The following is a 19371-nucleotide window of genomic DNA, read 5'->3' as shown; positions in this document are numbered from 1 at the left end:
ACACGAGGTGACTGACAGCTCTATAATTCACAAAATAGCAGTGGATGGAAACGCGAATTGTTTCGCATTTTATTTTGCCGACTTTCTGAAAATTCGATTAAAAGTTGTGATACATTTGGATGGAAACCCAGCTAGTGAGAGAGAATAGCAGAGAATATAGTTTTGTATGTGTTGGAGAGAGTGAAATCCATCATTGCGAGTGCTGCGCGGGGGAAGAGGACAGAGTTTGTCATTACAGTTGACAGAACGTTCAGGCATGATTCAGACTCCTGAGAGTTCCTGAGGAGTAGAGGGTCACATCTCCACTCCTCCTCCATCACCCCCTGAGGAGCAGAGGGTCACATCTCCACTCCACCTCCATCACCTCCTGAGGAGCAGAGGATCACATCTCCACTCCTCCTCCATCACCCCCTGAGGAGCAGAGGGTCACATCTCCACTCCACCTCCATCACCTCCTGAGGAGCAGAGGATCACATCTCCACTCCTCCTCCATCACCCCCTGAGGAGCAGAGGGTCACATCTCCACTCCACCTCCATCACCTCCTGAGGAGCAGAGGATCACATCTCCACTCCTCCTCCATCACCCCCTGAGGAGCAAAGGGTCACATCTCCACTCCTCCTCCATCACCCCCTGAGGAGCAGAGGGTCACATCTCCACTCCACCTCCATCACCCCCTGAGGAGCAGAGGATCACATCTCCACTCCTCCTCCATCACCCCCTGAGGAGCAGAGGGTGACGTCTCCACTCCACCTCCATCACCCCCTGAGGAGCAGAGGATCACATCTCCACTCCTCCTCCATCACCCCCTGAGGAGCAGAGGGTGACGTCTCCACTCCTCCTCCATCACCCCCTGAGGAGCAAAGGATCACATCTCCACTCCTCCTCCATCACCTCCTGAGGAGCAGAGGGTCACATCTCCACTCCTCCTCCATCACCCCCTGAGGAGCAGAGGGTCACATCTCCACTCCTCCTCCATCACCCCCTGAGGAGCAAAGGATCACATCTCCAGTTCTCCTCCATCACCTCCTGAGGAGCAAAGGATCACATCTCCACTCCTCCTCCATCACCCCCTGAGGAGCAAAGGATCACATCTCCACTCCTCCTCCATCACCTCCTGAGGAGCAGAGCGTCACATCTCCACTCCTCCTCCATCACCCCCTGAGGAGCAGAGGGTCACATCTCCACTCCTCCTCCATCACCCCCTGAGGAGCAGAGGGTGACGTCTCCACTCCTCCTCCATCACCCCCTGAGGAGCAGAGGATCACATCTCCACTCCTCCTCCATCACCCCCTGAGGAGCAGAGGATCACATCTCCAGTCCTCCTCCATCACCCTCTGAGGAGCAGAGGGTCACATCTCCACTCCTCCTCCATCACCCCCTGAGGAGCAGAGGGTGACGTCTCCACTCCTCCTCCATCACCCCCTGAGGAGCAAAGGATCACATCTCCACTCCTCCTCCATCACCCCCTGAGGAGCAGAGTGTCACATCTCCAGTCCTCCTCCATCACCCCCTGAGGAGCAGAGGGGTCACATCTCCACTCCTCCTCCATCACCTCCTGAGGAGCAGAGGATCACATCTCCAGTCCTCCTCCATCACCCTCTGAGGAGCAGAGGGGTCACATCTCCACTCCTCCTCCATCACCCTCTGAGGAGCAGAGTGTCACATCTCCACTCCTCCTCCATCACCCCCTGAGGAGCAGAGTGTCACATCTCCAGTCCTCCTCCATCACCCCCTGAGGAGCAGAGGATCACATCTCCACTCCTCCTCCATCACCCCCAAATGGACGGGCTTTAGTGCAAATGGGCCGTGACAATAAATGCCCTCAGCAGATCACTCAGGCAGCGAGGCCACCGCAAAAGGTCACGCGCCTGCCACAGGGAGGGGTGTAGCCCGGGGTGAAAGGTCACAGGGATAACTCACAGTCTCACGGGCCAGGGCTCCGCGCGGCCTACGGATGTGTCCGTCGTCATTCTACAAATTAGGCTACTCGCGTTCCCGATATAACAGGACACGTCCGTCATCGTATCTGTCACGTCTTGGTGCCTAAGGTGGCTGGATTTAATTGAGCAGTGCGACCCCACGGCTGGCTGTCACAAGCCCGTCTACCAAATATCAGGCACACTTACACTTTTCTTTGAGTGCATGAGGTGGTGATGACTGAGGTGAATCCAGGTCAAAGCCAGTTATCCCCTCAACGTTCTTCTGGGTTTTGCTGAATAAATCAATACCCATCTCAAAGGATGAGATGTACTGTACTGTAGATGGAGAGATGGAGAGGAGATGTACTGTACTGTAGATGGAGAGATGAGATGTACTGTACTGTAGATGGAGAGATGGAGAGGAGATGTACTGTACTGTAGATGGAGAGATGAGATGTACTGTACTGTAGATGGAGAGATGGAGATTAATTAGAGAAGGATTTTTAAGAGGCAGTTGAGAATAGAGCTGAACAATTAACCAGGGGGCGTTGGGAATTAAAATAATTTGCACTATGAACTTTTGCAATTTCCAAATCTCAGAGGTTGCAATTACTTGCCTAAGAGAGAGAGAGGATTTCTAAACAAGGTGTTTTAGAGCTCCAGGTAATCTTTAGTCCATGAATCAAGTAGTAGGGTTTTCAAAGTCTGAGGCGGGCCTCCCGAGGGGGGCTCCAAGCAGTTTCAGGTTTCAGGAGGCTCAGTGAATGGAAGTTACAAATATGTAAGGGATAATCCACGACTAGGTGTGCATTATACGATTTTAACGCACGACGTGGAGGCGAAGAACCTTGAGCATGTTCACACCATATGCCAAAGCAACGCTCAACCTAAGTTCAACCTACGCTGAACCCACAAGTTTCATTTCAGCGTACTTGTTAACAGGCGAAGCCGTTCACACCAGCCGTGCGCGTGCCTTGATCAACCCACGCTCAAGCGATCGTTCAGGATTCAGTCCTATTTTCCAAGCGTGAAGCTGCCAGGCATGAAGTCAATGGAAGTTGTGGGCGGGGTCGAGGCACGCCAAGTGAGGCGCTGAGGAAAAGAGAGTGCATCTTGTGTGACGGGTTAAGGGTGAGCTCAGCTTCAGCGTAACTTTAAGCGTGGCTTTGGCGTATACAGTAGTATGAACAAAGGCTAAAGCCCCCTACACATGATCCGCGGTAAAACAGCTCTGCACCCGGCTGTCCCGTTGTTTTGCTATGGGGGAGAGCGTTGCTGCTCAACTAGGCCGCAGCACTACCCTGGACGACGCGCACAGCTCGATTTGGACACTTTTCAAAATATCTCAACGCTGACCTACGTATCGCTGACCTTTCATGAGCGCAACCAATCAGAGGAGGAGAAGAAGATAGCCGGTGCTCGCCTCGCGCTGTTGCTGCTCGACCAATCAGAGGAGGAGAAGAAGATAGCCGGTGCTCGCGCTGTTGCTGCTCGACCAATCAGAGGAGGAGAAGAAGATAGCCGGTGCTCGTGCTGTCGCTGCTCGCCTCTCGTCCTGCAGATTTACACTCCGCTCTACCTCGCGTGGAGAAAGGTGCACAACACTGATCATGTGAAGGAGGCGTTAGAGGTTAGGTCTTGAATGAAATCAAAACAATCCAGCACTTCACCCCAGTGGCCTCAGGCACTTAGCAGCAGCTTTTCTTATGGCTGTAAGTCATTGTTAAGCTGGCTGCAAATACAGGCTCAAGTGAAAATCATGGATTCATTATGGCTTGTTGAGAGCCGACCAAGCGATGTCACGCTCTCTAGGAGAGGACAGGAAGGGGAGATTCAGTGATTGAAATCGTGAACGTGGAGCTTCAGAGGCAGGGAACAGGTGTGTGTTTGAGGATACATTTTTGTGGTCGCTGCTCCAACCCCCTCTGCTGATCTTGGGAGAGCCATAGACCAGCACCATGCTTCCTCCGACACATGCGCAGTTGCCAGCCGCTTCTTCTTTTCACCTGACAGCGGGGAGCTTCACTGGCAGGTCGTAGCACATGGGAGGATCATCACGCCATTCCCACCAGTTCCCTTCCGCCCCGGACACACGCCCCCCCGACCGACCAGAGGAGGCGCTAGTGCAGCGACCAGGACAAATACCCTCCATCCGGCCGCCCGCAGACCCCAGCCAATCGTGCCTGTATGGACGCCCGACCCAGCTGGAGGTAAGACGGGGGCGCGAACCTGCGACCCTCGAGTCCAAGTGGAGTCACGAGTCCTGAAAATGATTCCAGAACTCGGAATCGTATCCTGGACTTGAGTAGGACAACGCTGCTTCCTGCCTTCCCTCGCTGCAGTTTATTTCATGACCCATCTCTCTTTCCCCTCTTCTCTCTCTCTCTTCTTCTTCTTCTTGGTCTGTCACACACATGGAAACACACAGGAACTCTGCGACCAAACGTACTGCGGTCAGGAAAATGAAAACCATATGAAGGAGCATGAATTGTTCGACTGTCCCTCTCTCCCACTGCTTTTGTCGGTGGGCCATGGGAACCCAGCGAACAATGGGAATGATTGGAGGAACGGAGGGGGGGGGGGGGGGCAGTACGGAGGAGGCCAGGAAACAGAGAACAGGAAACCGTGTCCTCAAGGAGAGCGAGTGAGACTCCGAGACTCGGAGGAGACTGTGGTCATGTTGTCGAAATGATGGTACGAAGTTGTTGGAAGCTGAAGGTTAGGCTGAGCTCCTCCATCCTGAAGGGTTGGCCGCTAAACATGGGGGAGGCTTTTAACAATGACCCCAAAACACACATGCACGCAAACACACACGGATGCATGCACACACACACGTGCACACACAAACACACACACACACACACACATGCACGCGTGCATGCGCAGAGACACCATTACCTCTCTTCCAACCCAGTAATCATGTTTAGGTAATGGCACTTACTACATACATCATGTGATCAATACACCTCTCTTTGTGACTGGAGTTAACGTGATGGCTGAATGATTAGACCTAGTCCTGATACACAGAGCCCCTCCCCTCCCCTCCCCTCCCCTCCCCTCCCCCTCCCCCTCCCCCTCCCCCTCCCCTCCCCTCTCCTCCCCCTCCCCTCCCCTCCCCTCCCCTGCAGCCACTCAGCCTTAAAGGTGGCCAGTTGTCTGATCTGACCATATGCACACAGCCACTCAGCCTTAAAGGTGGCCAGTTGTCTGGCCTTATGTCACAATATTGAGCCCAGTCTGTCTGGGAACATCCATTTGGAAGGCACTGCCCGTGCCAAGTGTGTCTTGCTTCAAGTCTGTGCGTATCTACTCCATCTACTTTTGATTCCGTGCCCTTTAAATATATATATATATATATATATATATATATATATATATATATATATATATATATATATATATATATATATATATATATATATATATATTTCTGTCTGGTTTTCTGCCAAATTGTAATTTCCTTACTTTACGTTTGTGTGCAGGACAACTCGTTATCTGCCAGGAAAGAACAAGTCAAATACAGAGTCAATTATGACAGGGTTATCCAAGAGAGGTTTGTTGTTGAGTTTGACTCAACCAAAACTCCTCGTGTCTGGGTCAACGGAAGTTGGACAGACCGGTCTTCAGGGAACAGAACCTCGTGAGTAGCAGATTGGAAACGATTGGCTGGACAGAGAGTGCTCCTCACCTCCTGGGGGGGGTCATCATCCATATGTTTAGGTTAGCAGCATGGATTGAGAGGCCACTGACTAGCCAGGCCACATATGGACACACTCATGTTGTAGGATTGGATTTCTATTGCCACATAAACATAGTAATCACCTGCTTTCCAAAGGTTCCCATGCACTTCCGGAGTGGAATTCAGGCATATTTACACGTGTACTTCCTCTCTCAGCATCAATAAAATCATCATCAGCCAGAAGAATGATCTCACAATCAATCCCATATGGAAAAGCCAACGAGGGGGAGAAGAGACGTGGGCAAGTGCATCACTCAGGCAACAAGGCCTGCCAGCCCCTCAGCTCCAGCCAAGTGACATCCTAGAAGTGGGCTTTGTGTTGTGTTTGGCTCTCACAGGAGGAGGAGGAGGAGGAGGAGAGTGCAGCGGACCATCGGAGAAGCAAGCCGAGCCGTGAGACGCCGAGGTTGTTTTGGTTAAGAGCACACCGGCTCGCGTTGCATGTGGCTGTCTGTTTGTGTAGCCGTATCTACTAAGCTGGGCTGTTTCTATGGGTTGCAGGAAGGATATAGTTTGTTATTGGCCTAAATATGATTCATGGGTTCAATAGATTGACTGGGAAGGAAGAAAGAAGGAGAGAAGCTCACTGAGCTCATCTGAACATGTGGTATTGATGACAAATCTTTTAAATGGCATGGACCGCACAGAAGGGACTCTTTGAACTTTAGAGTGAGGTTTTCTCCGGCTAATACTTAGACTACATTATAGCGACTAGCCCTTTGTTGATATGTAAATGACATAATACAATTATCTCGACCAAAATTATCTCAATATACGATACTATCCATAATGTTCTCCATCCCTATTAGTGTTTTTTAAAACGTTCTATATATATATTGTTTTATCATTACAGTACTGTGGATGGTGGTGTATTGGCTATATTATCTTCTTGATACTGTACGCTGCAAGCAATAGAGAGGCAAAGTGAACGTCACTTCCTGCTTCAGCACTGCACCAGAGATTCTCTTCCGCAATTTATTTTCCCATAGACAATTTCGTAAAATGCTTATAAAAATAGGTTTACTTGGTCAAACCAAACGGTTCAGATGTATTTAGTATCAGGAGAGACCATAGAACATTTCACTCGGACCAAAACTTAAAAAAAACATAAAAAAAATATTTTCTTTAAACCCGCATTTTTTTACGTTTTGGTCCCAGTGAAATGTTATGCGATCTCTCCTGTTTCTAAATATATCTGAACCGTTTGGTTTGAACAAGTAAAACTATTTTTATAAGCATTTTATGAAATGTCTATGGGAAAATAAATGGCGGATGAAAATCTCTGGTACAGTGCTGAAGCAGGAAGTGACGTTCCACTTTGGCTCTCTATTGTACTGCACTAGAAATCCAGCTAGAGATCCCTGCGAGATCTCTAGGCTCGCCCCACGTCAGTCATCAGACCTCTGTGTTCTGTCATTCACATGTATTCTACAGTCCACAACTAGGGACACTATCGTAAAGTAGTCACTGTTGAGATGCTGTGAAATGAACTTCAGCTCATAGTAGAAGAAGAGTAAGATGGCTGCTCCCATACCGGCATGTTACTGCCGATATAACTTGTAAACTTGTTACAGTTTAGCCTGTTGAATATTTGAATTTCAGCCCCAATTATGTCGAAGTCTGCAGTATTCCACGTTTTACAGTTGATTCCATTTTTATTGGTCAATTCTTTCATTCCGTCCGTGATTCCGTGAACGCTGATTTCATATGGCTCTACTGTTTGTGTGGAGGAGGCAGAGGAAGCGCTGCTGGTATCGATAAACTCGATACTGTAGCAAACGAGTATTGTATCAGTTTAAAATGTTTAGTATCGAGTAAGTACCGAAGTATCAATATTTTTGACAACCCTACGTAGTGACTCTGTTGATCAAAATGGCTGCGGGGAATCAGTTTCAAGATCCTGCTGCATATTAAAATATCGATACTTGGCGCCAGTGTATCGATAACGTGTGCTGGATGTATGACTTTGTATCGATAACGTGTGCTGGAGGTATGACTTTGTATCGATAACGTGTGCTGGATGTATGACTTTGTATCGATAACGTGTGCTGGATGTATGACTTTGTATCGATAACGTGTGCTGGATGTATATGTGAAAATCACAAAGAACACCGTGACCAACTTCCCAGAGAGAGAGAGGTTGTGCTGCTGCAGCCAAACGTTACATCTTGCAGGGACAGCGCGGTTTACTCTTTTGTTAACCGTTTCCATTATGTTGCAGTCTGCGTGTTTCTGTCTGACGTGGTTTCACTGTAGAGATTGTATTACTGCCTGCCTGGGAACCTGACGAATCTGTGAGCTCACGTTTAATTTGCTTTGACAGTTGGGAATTGGTCTGGTGATGTCAGGCTAGACAGGAACAAACCAGCACACAGCATATATTCCCTCTCTTGGCTGTCTGACTCTGCACAAGTTCTCTGTGTCGAGTGTCGCGTGACCGTTGAGCCGAGGAGAATGTTCACTGAACCATAAATGCAGCACCATGAGCGACACTTTCTTTATTTTGTCGGCGACCATGTGTTGAGCGACACTTTCCAATAAGTATAAATTAGGCTTGTGTGCTTGAGTGTGTGTGTGTGTGTTTATGTGTTAAGTCACTACAAGTAGGCTCATTATAAAACCAATTAAACCCACCTGACTCTCTGAGGGGATGTGGGCTTACCTGGTCAGTCCTGTTCTACCCTCAGAGGGCTGCACCCTGGTCAGTCCTGTTCTACCCCAAGAGGGCTGCAGCCTGCTCAGTCCTGTTCTACCCCAAGAGGGCTGCAGCCTGGTCAGTCCTGTTCTACCCTCAGAGGGCTGCACCCTGGTCAGTCCTGTTCTACCCTCAGAGGGCTGCACCCTGGTCAGTCCTGTTCTACCCCAAGAGGGCTGCACCCTGGTCAGTCCTGTTCTACCCCAAGAGGGCTGCACCCTGGTCAGTCCTGTTCTACCCCAAGAGGGCTGCACCCTGGTCAGTCCTGTTCTACCCTCAGAGAGCTGCAGCCTGGTCAGTCCTGTTCTACCCTCAGAGAGCTGCACCCTGGTCAGTCCTGTTCTACCCTCAGAGAGCTGCAGCCTGGTCAGTCCTGTTCTACCCTCAGAGAGCTGCAGCCTGGTCAGTCCTGTTCTACCCTCAGAGAGCTGCACCCTGGTCAGTCCTGTTCTACCCCAAGAGGGCTGCACCCTGGTCAGTCCTGTTCTACCCCCAGAGGGCTGCAGCCTGGTCAGTCCTGTTCTACCCCAAGAGGGCTGCACCCTGGTCAGTCCTGTTCTACCCCCAGAGGGCTGCACCCTGGTCAGTCCTGTTCTACCCTCAGAGGGCTGCACCCTGGTCAGTCCTGTTCTACCCTCAGAGGGCTGCAGCCTGGTCAGTCCTGTTCTACCCTCAGAGGGCTGCACCCTGGTCAGTCCTGTTCTACCCTCAGAGGGCTGCACCCTGGTCAGTCCTGTTCTACCCCCATGAGGGCTGCAGCCTGGTCAGTCCTGTTCTACCCCCATGAGGGCTGCACCCTGGTCAGTCCTGTTCTACCCTCAGAGGGCTGCAGCCTGGTCAGTCCTGTTCTACCCTCAGATGGCTGCACCCTGGTCAGTCCTGTTCTACCCTCAGAGGGCTGCACCCTGGTCAGTCCTGTTCTACCCTCAGAGGGCTGCAGCCTGGTCAGTCCTGTTCTACCCCCAGAGGGCTGCACCCTGGTCAGTCCTGTTCTACCCCCAGAGGGCTGCATCCTGGTCAGTCCTGTTCTACCTACAGAGGGCTGCACCCTGGTCAGTCCTGTTCTACCCTCAGAGGGCTGCACCCTGGTCAGTCCTGTTCTACCCTCAGAGGGCTGCAGCCTGGTCAGTCCTGTTCTACCCTCAGAGGGCTGCAGCCTGGTCAGTCCTGTTCTACCCTCAGAGGGCTGCAGCCTGGTCAGTCCTGTTCTACCCTCAGAGGGCTGCACCCTGGTCAGTCCTGTTCTACCCTCAGAAGGCTGCAGCCTGGTCAGTCCTGTTCTACCCTCAGAGGGCTGCACCCTGGTCAGTCCTGTTCTACCCTCAGAGGGCTGCAGCCTGGTCAGTCCTGTTCTACCCCCAGAGGGCTGCAGCCTGGTCAGTCCTGTTCTACCCTCAGAGGGCTGCAGCCTGGTCAGTCCTGTTCTACCCTCAGAGGGCTGCAGCCTGGTCAGTCCTGTTCTACCCTCAGAGGGCTGCACCCTGGTCAGTCCTGTTCTACCCCCAGAGGGCTGCACCCTGGTCAGTCCTGTTCTACCCTCAGAGGGCTGCACCCTGGTCAGTCCTGTTCTACCCTCAGAGGGCTGCACCCTGGTCAGTCCTGTTCTACCCCCAGAGGGCTGCAGCCTGGTCAGTCCTGTTCTACCCTCAGAGGGCTGCACCCTGGTCAGTCCTGTTCTACCCTCAGAGGGCTGCATCCTGGTCAGTCCTGTTCTACCCTCAGAGGGCTGCAGCCTGGTCAGTCCTGTTCTACCCTCAGAGGGCTGCACCCTCGTCAGTCCTGTTCTACCCCCATGAGGGCTGCACCCTGGTCAGTCCTGTTCTACCCCCATGAGGGCTGCACCCTGGTCAGTCCTGTTCTACCCCCATGAGGGCTGCACCCTGGTCAGTCCTGTTCTACCCCCATGAGGGCTGCACCCTGGTCAGTCCTGTTCTACCCCCATGAGGGCTGCACCCTGGTCAGTCCTGTTCTACCCCCACATTCATATGAAGTCGTGGTCTGCACGGTTGTTGGTGCAAGCTGGGTACCCAGAGTCTCAGTCTGACGACTATTAAGACTGCGACAGAAGGCTGATATTTCTTGGTTTCCGAGAGCGGACGTCTGCGCCAAGACTTCCTCTTCTGTCATCTTAGACATCTTAGTCGTCTCAGACGTCTCATGTGCACTTATCTGTTTATAGAGATTAGCTGACATGTCGTCTGGCCCTGAAACACCTACAGAAAGTAGGTGGTTGATCAATGGATCAACTCAACTGCATTCCCACCTCAATCGGACTGCAAACAACGACCGCGGGACGTCCCGAAATATCAGACCTCTGTCCCAGAGTCTTATTACTCATCACTGATAGAATCTGGGTGCCCAGATTGTGGCTGGTGAAGATTTTATTCATATATGGCTCCTCTGACAGAATGCTCACAAGCTCTGTGTTCTACAGTAGTTGGGCTATTTATGAAATGAACAGTGTGGGAAATATAACAGACTGGCTGCTTTGCTGCGTGGGATTGTGGTAAGAGAGCGGAGGAGGAGGAGGAGAGAGGAGGAGGACAGGAGGACCAGATAAATAAATCAGACAATGATGGAGAGAGGCTTAGCATCTGTCTATGATGAAATACATATTGAAGGGATTGTTCTCGCTTCTGAGGTCCGGGTAATGAGTCTGATCAGTGTGAGACAGACTGTGTCCTCTTGTGATCTGGGTCTGATCAGTGTGAGACAGACTGTGTCCTCTTCTGATCTGGGTCTGATCAGTGTGAGACAGACTGTGTCCTCTTGTGATCTGGGTCTGATCAGTGTGAGACAGACTGTGTCCTCTTCTGATCTGGGTCTGATCAGTGTGAGACAGACTGTGTCCTCTTCTGATCTGGGTCTGATCAGTGTGAGACAGACGGTGTCCTCTTCTGATCTGGAAGCACAGATCATAGGTCGCTCTTCTGTAGCTCGTTACTGGGCTTCACACACTCTGTCTCTCCCTCTCTCTCTCTCTCTCTTTCTTTGTGTCTCCCACTCCCTCCTTCCCTCCCTCCCTCCCTCCCTCCCTCTTGGGTGGCAGAGCTATAGCTGCCTGGAAGGTGGAGGCGTGATTGACTGATGCCGTTTTGGTGCCCAGGGGATCCAATCATGTAATCAGTTTGTATTGATCGGGGCCGTCTCTATTGGTCTGGTCTGACTGCTGGAGCTCTGTGCTACTTACTGTATGTGTGTGTGAGCCAGTCAGTGCCACACGCTCCAACTCTCCTACAGTCACATTTGATTTGGGTGGCGAGGTCGCTCAAGTCCGCGCGTCAGGATGCATGCTGGGAAGACTGTCGTCAGGATGCATGCTGGGAAGACTGTCGTCAGGATGCATGCTGGGAAGACTGTCGTCAGGATGCATGCTGGGAAGACTGTCGCCACGTCGGCGCCCGGGCGCCCCAGACATTTCAGAGAGCTCCCGCAATTCTCTGCTCCCATTTCCTCAATTTGTTGGCATTTTTAAAAAATGATTCTGAAATTAATTCAGCTTTACCGTAATTGCATCACACGGTGAATGATTCAATCTCCTTGAATTTTAAAGAGGGTTTCAGTCTGGTTTTGCAGCATAGCAAATGAGGATCTTTTCCCTCAACTATATCATGCTTTATTCAAGGTATATTCCTCCTACTTCATGTCTGTGACTGTTCTTTCGAGTGTCAAGCTGTCTGTAGAAAGCCATCATTATTGCATGATTCAGTTCAGATGGCTCCTGTACCAGTGCTGCAAGACGTGTAGCCCGCTCTCTGCATAGGAGTGCAAATCATGTGTTTTTGAATAAAGACATGAAGAAGCGCTACCGAGTTCGCTTATAGTCCAGTACAAAACACATAATCAATGTAGATCTCTGTGAATAATTTAAAAGTGACGTGGCTGCTATACTAGGGACGTTTGCTTTTTGTGTCTAACCGTGGCATAATAACAGTTTATTCAGCTTATGTGCCATTTCAATGTGCCTTATATATATATATATATATATATATATATATATATATATATATATATATATGTATATATATATATATATATATGTCTTTACAGCTCCAAGATCAGTAAGCCACTAAGTACAAAGACAGACTTGGGCTCCATCCGAATAGTCGCTACTCCTCCTAACTCCCTTTTCCTACCTTTTCCTTGACCTTGCCGGAAGTAAAACACGCAATGTTTCTCCCCTCCCCACGTAGGCTTCATTAAGCTCCTCCTACTTGCTAACAAATTAATGTTTGGGTCACCAGTGGCGTATTGAGCCCAGAGAAGCTTAATAATGTAGCCTACGTACGTGGGGCAAAAACAAAACAAAAAAATACTGCATGTTTTACTTCCGGTGAGGTCAAGGAAAAGGTACGAAAAGGAGTTAGCGGACATTCAGACCAAAAGCGTTTTTTTCAGTCAGAACGCTATGAAAATCATGTTGAGAGCGCTTCCATTGTGCACAAAACACAGCACACGGAGCGTTTTTTTTCTGCTCTGTTTTGTTTTCACCTGTAGTCGCGTGCAGTACGGATCAGAACACAACGACCACACGGACAGTAGCCAGCTAGTTTTGTCTGTTTGATGTTGGTCACTGTCAACATGAAAGCCAGATTATTGCCAATTCTGGCAGCAGCCGAGGTTGGAGGATCCCTCAGGAGGAGAAAAGATAGGAGGAGTGAAAAAGACGAGCAGCGCGCTTTTCCTCTAATGTTCAACTTTTTTCAGCTTTAAAAACGCCCACAGCGCTCCTCCAAAAACAACAGACGCCACCGGTGCTGAAACGCCAGGTGCGTTCATTAAAAGAGGAGCACGTCTAGCGTGTCCTTAGATAGAGAATGAATTGCAGAAAGACGCTGGCAGCTCCAAAAACGCTTTTGGTGTGAATGTCCCCTTAGGAGTGACTATTCGGATTCAGCCCTGCTCATTTGTTTGGTTCTTATCTTGTCTGTAGTCAGACGTGGGCGAGGAGACTGGAAATCTCTTTACCAGTGGGGGCATCCATTCCCTGTCCATGTGTTTAATGAGCGCCAAAACATGGCTGGCTGAAAAGTCAGTCCAAAGTCGTACTCTATCATGGGACCAGAAGAACGAATTGCAGTATTATGAGCAACATTTAGTTCTGCTGTTAGTAAGCAGACATTTTCACAAGCTCTCCATCCTAGTTCTATAATACCACTGCTAGAAAGATGGATGCCTCAGAAATAAATATCATTCTGCACAGATTTTGTGTTGTCTTCGCAAACGAGGAGGACCACTGTATCGGACCACTTCGAAGCGTAAATGCGTTTTTTGGTTTACACGATTTTCAGAAAACGCTTCAGAAGTCATAAAAGTGGTCCTCATTTGTGAAGATTATCTTGCTGAACACAAAGTTAGCTGTTTGTTTCATAAACCTTTGTACAGATCTTATTTCATGCATTTAACCGACATTCCCATACAAAAAAAACCCATTGACTTGTACACCAGGAAGTGCAGCCAGGGACTTCAGGGTAAGCCTATTAGAAATGCATTATCCCTGTGGTACTCTGTTGTAGCGTGGTTGTATCAAATTGTGAAGCATATGGCATGTTGGCTCATATCAGGTGAGAAGCATACTGTCCCATCCCTAATTCAAAGTACAGGTTTTTGTCTTGGTGACGCTGGTGTCGAGCTAAGACAGTAGCAAAGCACACACTATGGTACAAGGGCAACGAGACTACAATGCATACGATGGACAGTCGACTACAAACATCAAATATACATTATTCAGTATTCACTGTTCCTGTGTGTGTGTGTGTGCCTGTGTGTGTGCGTGTGTGTGTGTGTGTGTGTGTGTCTGTGTGTGTCTGTGTGTGTGTGTGTGTGTGTGTGTGTGTGTGTGTGTGTGTGTGTGTGTGTGTGTGTGTGTGTGTGTGTGTCTGCAGATCCGGGTGGATGGTCCTCTGGAGGGAGGCGTGCTGTACGAGACAGTGACTGTGATGAAGGATAGCAGCCCCATCCTGCGGGACATGGCCCTCTCCCTGGACAGGAACTCTCTCTATGTCATGTCTGACAGTCAGGTGAGGACATCATGTCTGACAGTCAGGTGAGGACATCATGTCTGACAGTCAGGTGAGGACATCATGTCCACCTTTCATTTCGGCTGTCAGGACAGAAGCTGAGCAGTGGGGGCGGGGCCAGGGTGTAGGAGTAGGGAGACCCCCCCCCCCCCCGGGTTCAAGCCCGCCCGTGACAGCGAACCTCCACTGCTGTCGCGTCCTTGGGTGCGATGCTGATACCTACCACATTGTAACCTCCAGGGTGCCCGGGTAGTGCAGCGATAGATTCCCTGCCTACCAACACAAGGGTCACAGGTTCGAGCCCCCGTGTTGCCTCTGGCTTGGTCGGGCGTCCATGCAGGCGCAATTGGCCGTGTCTGCGGGTGGGAAGCCGGATTGAGGGTATGTGTCCTGGTCGCTGCACTAGCACCTACTCTGGTCAGTCGGGGCGCCTGTTCAGGGGGAGGGGAACTGGATGGAATAGCGTGATCCTCCCATGTGCTAAGTCCTGTCGGTGAAACCCCTCGCTGTCAGGTGAAAAGAAGCGGCTGGCGATTGCATTGCACATGTATTGGAGCAAACATGTGCAAGTCTACAACTCTCCCCCAGATCAACAGAGGAAGTGGAGCCAAATGGTTCGTGAAACTAAAAAACTAAGGGGATAAAACCATCTGAAATGCAAACATAAGCTTTCTGTTCTCATTTCTGTGTGGATCTAATTGAGCGGTATTGTGTATGGCATGTTTGTGCTTTTTGTTTGCACATATCAGTGTTACTGTTGTGTAAACTCTGGGAATTAGGAGTAAGACTGTTTAGAATCAATGATTAATTCAAGTGAAATGATTATTAATTAATAAACATTTAATTGGAATCCTACCAGATAATGATTATGATTGTCTTATCCGGAGACACAATGTGGCAGTTCCCTCGCATTCACAAACTTGGGAGTGTTGAATATGCAGGGTTGGTGTTCTAATTACTTATCCATGCGCATGGACATACAGTGCCATGGACATACAGTGCATGGACATAGAGTGCCATGGGCATACAGTGCCATGGACATACAGTGTCATGGACATACAGTGCCATGGACATACAGTGTCATGGACATACAGTGCCATGGACATACAGTGCCATGGACATACAGTGTTATGGACATACAGTGCCATGGACATACAGTGCCATGGACATACAGTGCCATGGACATACAGTGCCATGGACATACAGTGCATGGACATAGAGTGCCATGGACATACAGTGCCATGGACATACAGTGTCATGGACATACAGTGCCATGGACATACAGTGCCACGGACATACAGTGCCATGGACATACAGTGCCATGGACATACAGTTCATGCATCTTTGTACATGCCACACACATCCCATAGAAAACCATTAGTGGCTTGTGTTAGCTTTGCTGTGTCGTGTGGCTGTATCCCCCTAGTCCGCTCCCCAGACGCCAGTTGGACCGGCATCAAAGTGGCGAGCAGTTGTTGTTGTTATTGTTGGACGATCTTCTCTGGACTCATTGGAGATAACAGTGAACAGTGTTAATCACTTTCAGCTCCCATCAACTGATGCTTTTGGCGCGGCTGCATGGCACCGTGAAATGGGATGAGGTTTTATTGCGGCAAAAAGTGAAAAGCCCCTAAATCACTGTTGGACTCAACCCCAACTTTCAAACTCAAAACTCAACTTTCAACCCCGAAGTCGCAGGACAGAGAGACAGAGGACTTCACAGGACAGAGAGGCAGAGGACTTCACAGGACAGAGAGACAGAGGACTTCACAGGACAGAGAGGCAGAGGACTTCACAGGACAGAGAGACAGAGGACTTCACAGGACAGAGAGGCAGAGGACTTCACAGGACAGAGAGGCAGAGGACTTCACAGGACAGAGAGGCAGAGGACTTCACAGGATGGAGAGACAGATGACTTCACAGGTCAGAGAGGCAGAGGACTTCACAGGACAGAGACGCAGAGGACTTCACATGACAGAGAGGCAGAGGACTTCACAGGACAGAGAGACAGAGGACTTCACAGGACAGACAGAGGATTTCACAGGACAGAGAGGCAGAGGACTTCACAGGACAGACAGAGGATTTCACAGGACAGAGAGGCAGAGGACTTCACAGGACGGAGAGACAGAGGACTTCACAGGACGGAGAGACAGAGGACTTCACAGGACAGAGAGGCAGAGGACTTCACAGGACAGAGAGACAGAGGACTTCACAGGATGGAGAGGCAGAGGACTTCACAGGACAGAGAGGCAGAGGACTTCACAGGACAGACAGAGGACTTCACAGGACAGAGAGACAGATGACTTCACAGGACAGAGAGGCAGAGGACTTCACACGACGGCAGAGGACTTCACAGGACGGAGAGACAGAGGACTTCACAGGACAGAGAGGCAGAGGACTTCACAGGACAGAGAGACAGAGGACTTCACAGGACAGAGAGGCAGAGGACTTCACAGGACAGAGAGGCAGAGGACTTCACAGGACAGAGAGACAGAGGACTTCACAGGACAGAGAGGCAGAGGACTTCGGGACAATTGCAGTTGTCTGAGTGCTTCCAAAGTGTCTTCCTGAGTGCTGTAAAAGCAGCCGTACAGCCCATGAACACGTCAGGTTTAAGAGGGAGGCTGTCTGAAGAGAGAGAGAGAGAGAGAGAGAGAGAGAGCGAGGCTACAGACGGTGTTGTGTACCGTCTTCTAAAGCAAATCTCTTCCTGCAGTGTGATAGACTGGAGGAGACAGCGCATCACTTATTGATGAGCGGTGGCTTGTTGGAGGAGAGACACATGTTTCCTTCAGGAGATAGCCAGCTTCTCCCCTCAATCTGCCTCTGGTGGCACGTCATATAAGCGAGCAGAACCCAGACCCGGGGTTTTGCTCGCTTATTTGATATTTATTATATTTTCTCTCAATATTAGAACAGCTTAGGCTTTGTGGCCCTCAGGAGTGCCGAGCAGAGTAAAGCCTTGCTCTCTCTCTCTCTCTCTCTCTCTCTCTCTCTCTCTCTCTCTCTCTCTCTCTCTCTCTCTCTCTCTCTCTCTCTCTCTCTCTCTCTTCGCCCTCCGGTCCCTTCAGACGTTCCCGCGGTTTTGGTTAGGAGTTCCATGGGAAGAGGGGCTTTCTCTGCTGGCATCCTTCCTTTCCCACATTTCCACTAGATCCCAGAGATGAGAGATTTTGGTGATTTCTGGGAGCCAAACAATACAGAGATGATGTGGAACGAGGAAGGAGGAGCGCGCGGCAGATAGCAGACAGAGCGATCGGCCGACCCTCGTGGAATAACAATGAGCCTCTCTGTCTCCCACCGAGCTCCACGCACGGCTAGCATGGTGATGAAGAGTGAGGAGAGAGACACAATCTGTGTGTGTGTGTGTGTGTGTGTGTGTGTGTGTGTGTGTGTGTGTGTGTGTTTGTGTGTTTGTGTTTTGACACGTCTGTGTGTCCTTTTTTATCTTGCCTTTAGTTTGATCATTTCTAAGAACAGCTGAATGTATCTAAACTAGGGGTGTCAAAAATAATCGATTATAAGATGCATCGTGATGTGGACGTGCACGATTCTGCATCGATTAACAAATATCAAAAATCGATTATTAATTTATTTTTTTATTTTTTTATAATCAAATAAAATAGAATGTAAGTACATGCAGTTGTTTATTTTAATTATGGATCATAATACAATGCAATTCCAAATGCACTTTTATTTTAAAAGTAGCCACACAGTGAGAAAAAAGAAAGTGAGAAAAAATAAATCATGTATTGCGGAAAAAGTGATGCATCGATTTAAGATGCATCACGATGCATCGTGATGCATCGTTTAATCGAATCGAATCGAATCGTTGACAGATGAATCGTAATCGAATCGAATCGTGAGGCCAGTGAAGATTCACAGCCCTAATCTAAACACACGCTCACCTCAGTGAACATCAGTGTTGAGGGTGGACGATATTGGATAGGGATGCACGATAGATCGGCAATAATATCGGTATCAGCCGATGACGAATGATGCTCCAGTGTGTTGAGCTGTTAGCATTTTGTCACTCGATACCTTTTTTTAGCCATTCCTCATTGATTTGATTTGATTTATTGTGGATATCAAGACACACAATCCAAGGGATAAAAACATGCAAAAGGGAAAACACGTATTTCCAGCATGGTCCCTGGTCTCCTAAAAACACGAGATACAAAACATACACCATTAAAGGAGCCATACAAATGAAGCAATACAAATCAATCAATAATTAAAACTAGATATAAGATAGGCAATCAAAAGGCAATAAAAAGCAAGTAAAAAGATAAACAAATGAATTAAAAGTGACATTACAAAGTGTCTTCATTTTGTGCTACCCTTCATGTTGTAAGACTTTCAAAAGGTGGATGTCTTATTTTAGATCAAAACTCCTCAATTATAGCATCCCTCTCCCACGGCACACTAACATTTAGTATGAAGGTAAAAGGCACAGCGAATATTATTTCACTGGTTAGATCTTTAAGACATTGTTTGCAAAATAGGAATATAGCATCATCTTTCAACGTGGGGCTTTTGAGGAAACATTGGTTACAACAGGTGGAAACTAGCCCTTGGGCTACAACCTGGCATATTTACTGTACGGCTGTACTGTTCATTAATGTGTAATGTCCCATTCTTTAAATAAATGAATCTGAATGTGGTTACAATTTGGAATGAAGCTCTTAAATTCCTGCATTTGCTCTGTCTTCAAAAACCTGTTGGATCTGACCTGAAACACGTCGCTCGCCACCTCCATGCGATACTGTGTGGATTTCCCCCAGTCAGGCTCAGGATATAGGATGATAGTAGAGAGACTCAAAAGCCTGTATGCTCATCTGACAGTGTGCTTAAAGTTCCAGCAAATCAGCATGAATGGTAGTGGACTGGTAAGATGATATGGTTGAGCGTTTAGTCTAAGGGCATCCCAGATGCTGTGACGTTAGATGTGGTAACTCCCAAAGCTGGTAAAGTGGACATGATCATCTGGCCCAGCC

General features: G+C 49.1%; 1 protein-coding gene across 1 annotated transcript in view; it reads left to right on the top strand.

Annotated features, from left to right (window-relative positions):
- LOC310799213 (plexin-A2-like) overlaps positions 1-19371 on the top strand; it is a gene marked incomplete at both ends in the record, with an annotated part of 140279 nt that overhangs the window by 17783 nt on the left and 103125 nt on the right. The window contains one exon of the mRNA XM_083661780.1: positions 14240-14374. Within this exon, the coding sequence (XP_083517906.1) occupies positions 14240-14374 (135 nt within the window). The remainder of the gene's footprint in view (positions 1-14239; positions 14375-19371) is intronic.

This window comes from Poromitra crassiceps (assembly GCF_964638095.1).
Source record: "Poromitra crassiceps genome assembly, chromosome: 27".
Taxonomy (NCBI): Eukaryota; Metazoa; Chordata; class Actinopteri; order Beryciformes; family Melamphaidae; genus Poromitra; species Poromitra crassiceps.
The sequence above is the reverse complement of the archived record's forward strand: the minus strand, read 5'-3'. Positions and strand labels throughout refer to the sequence as shown.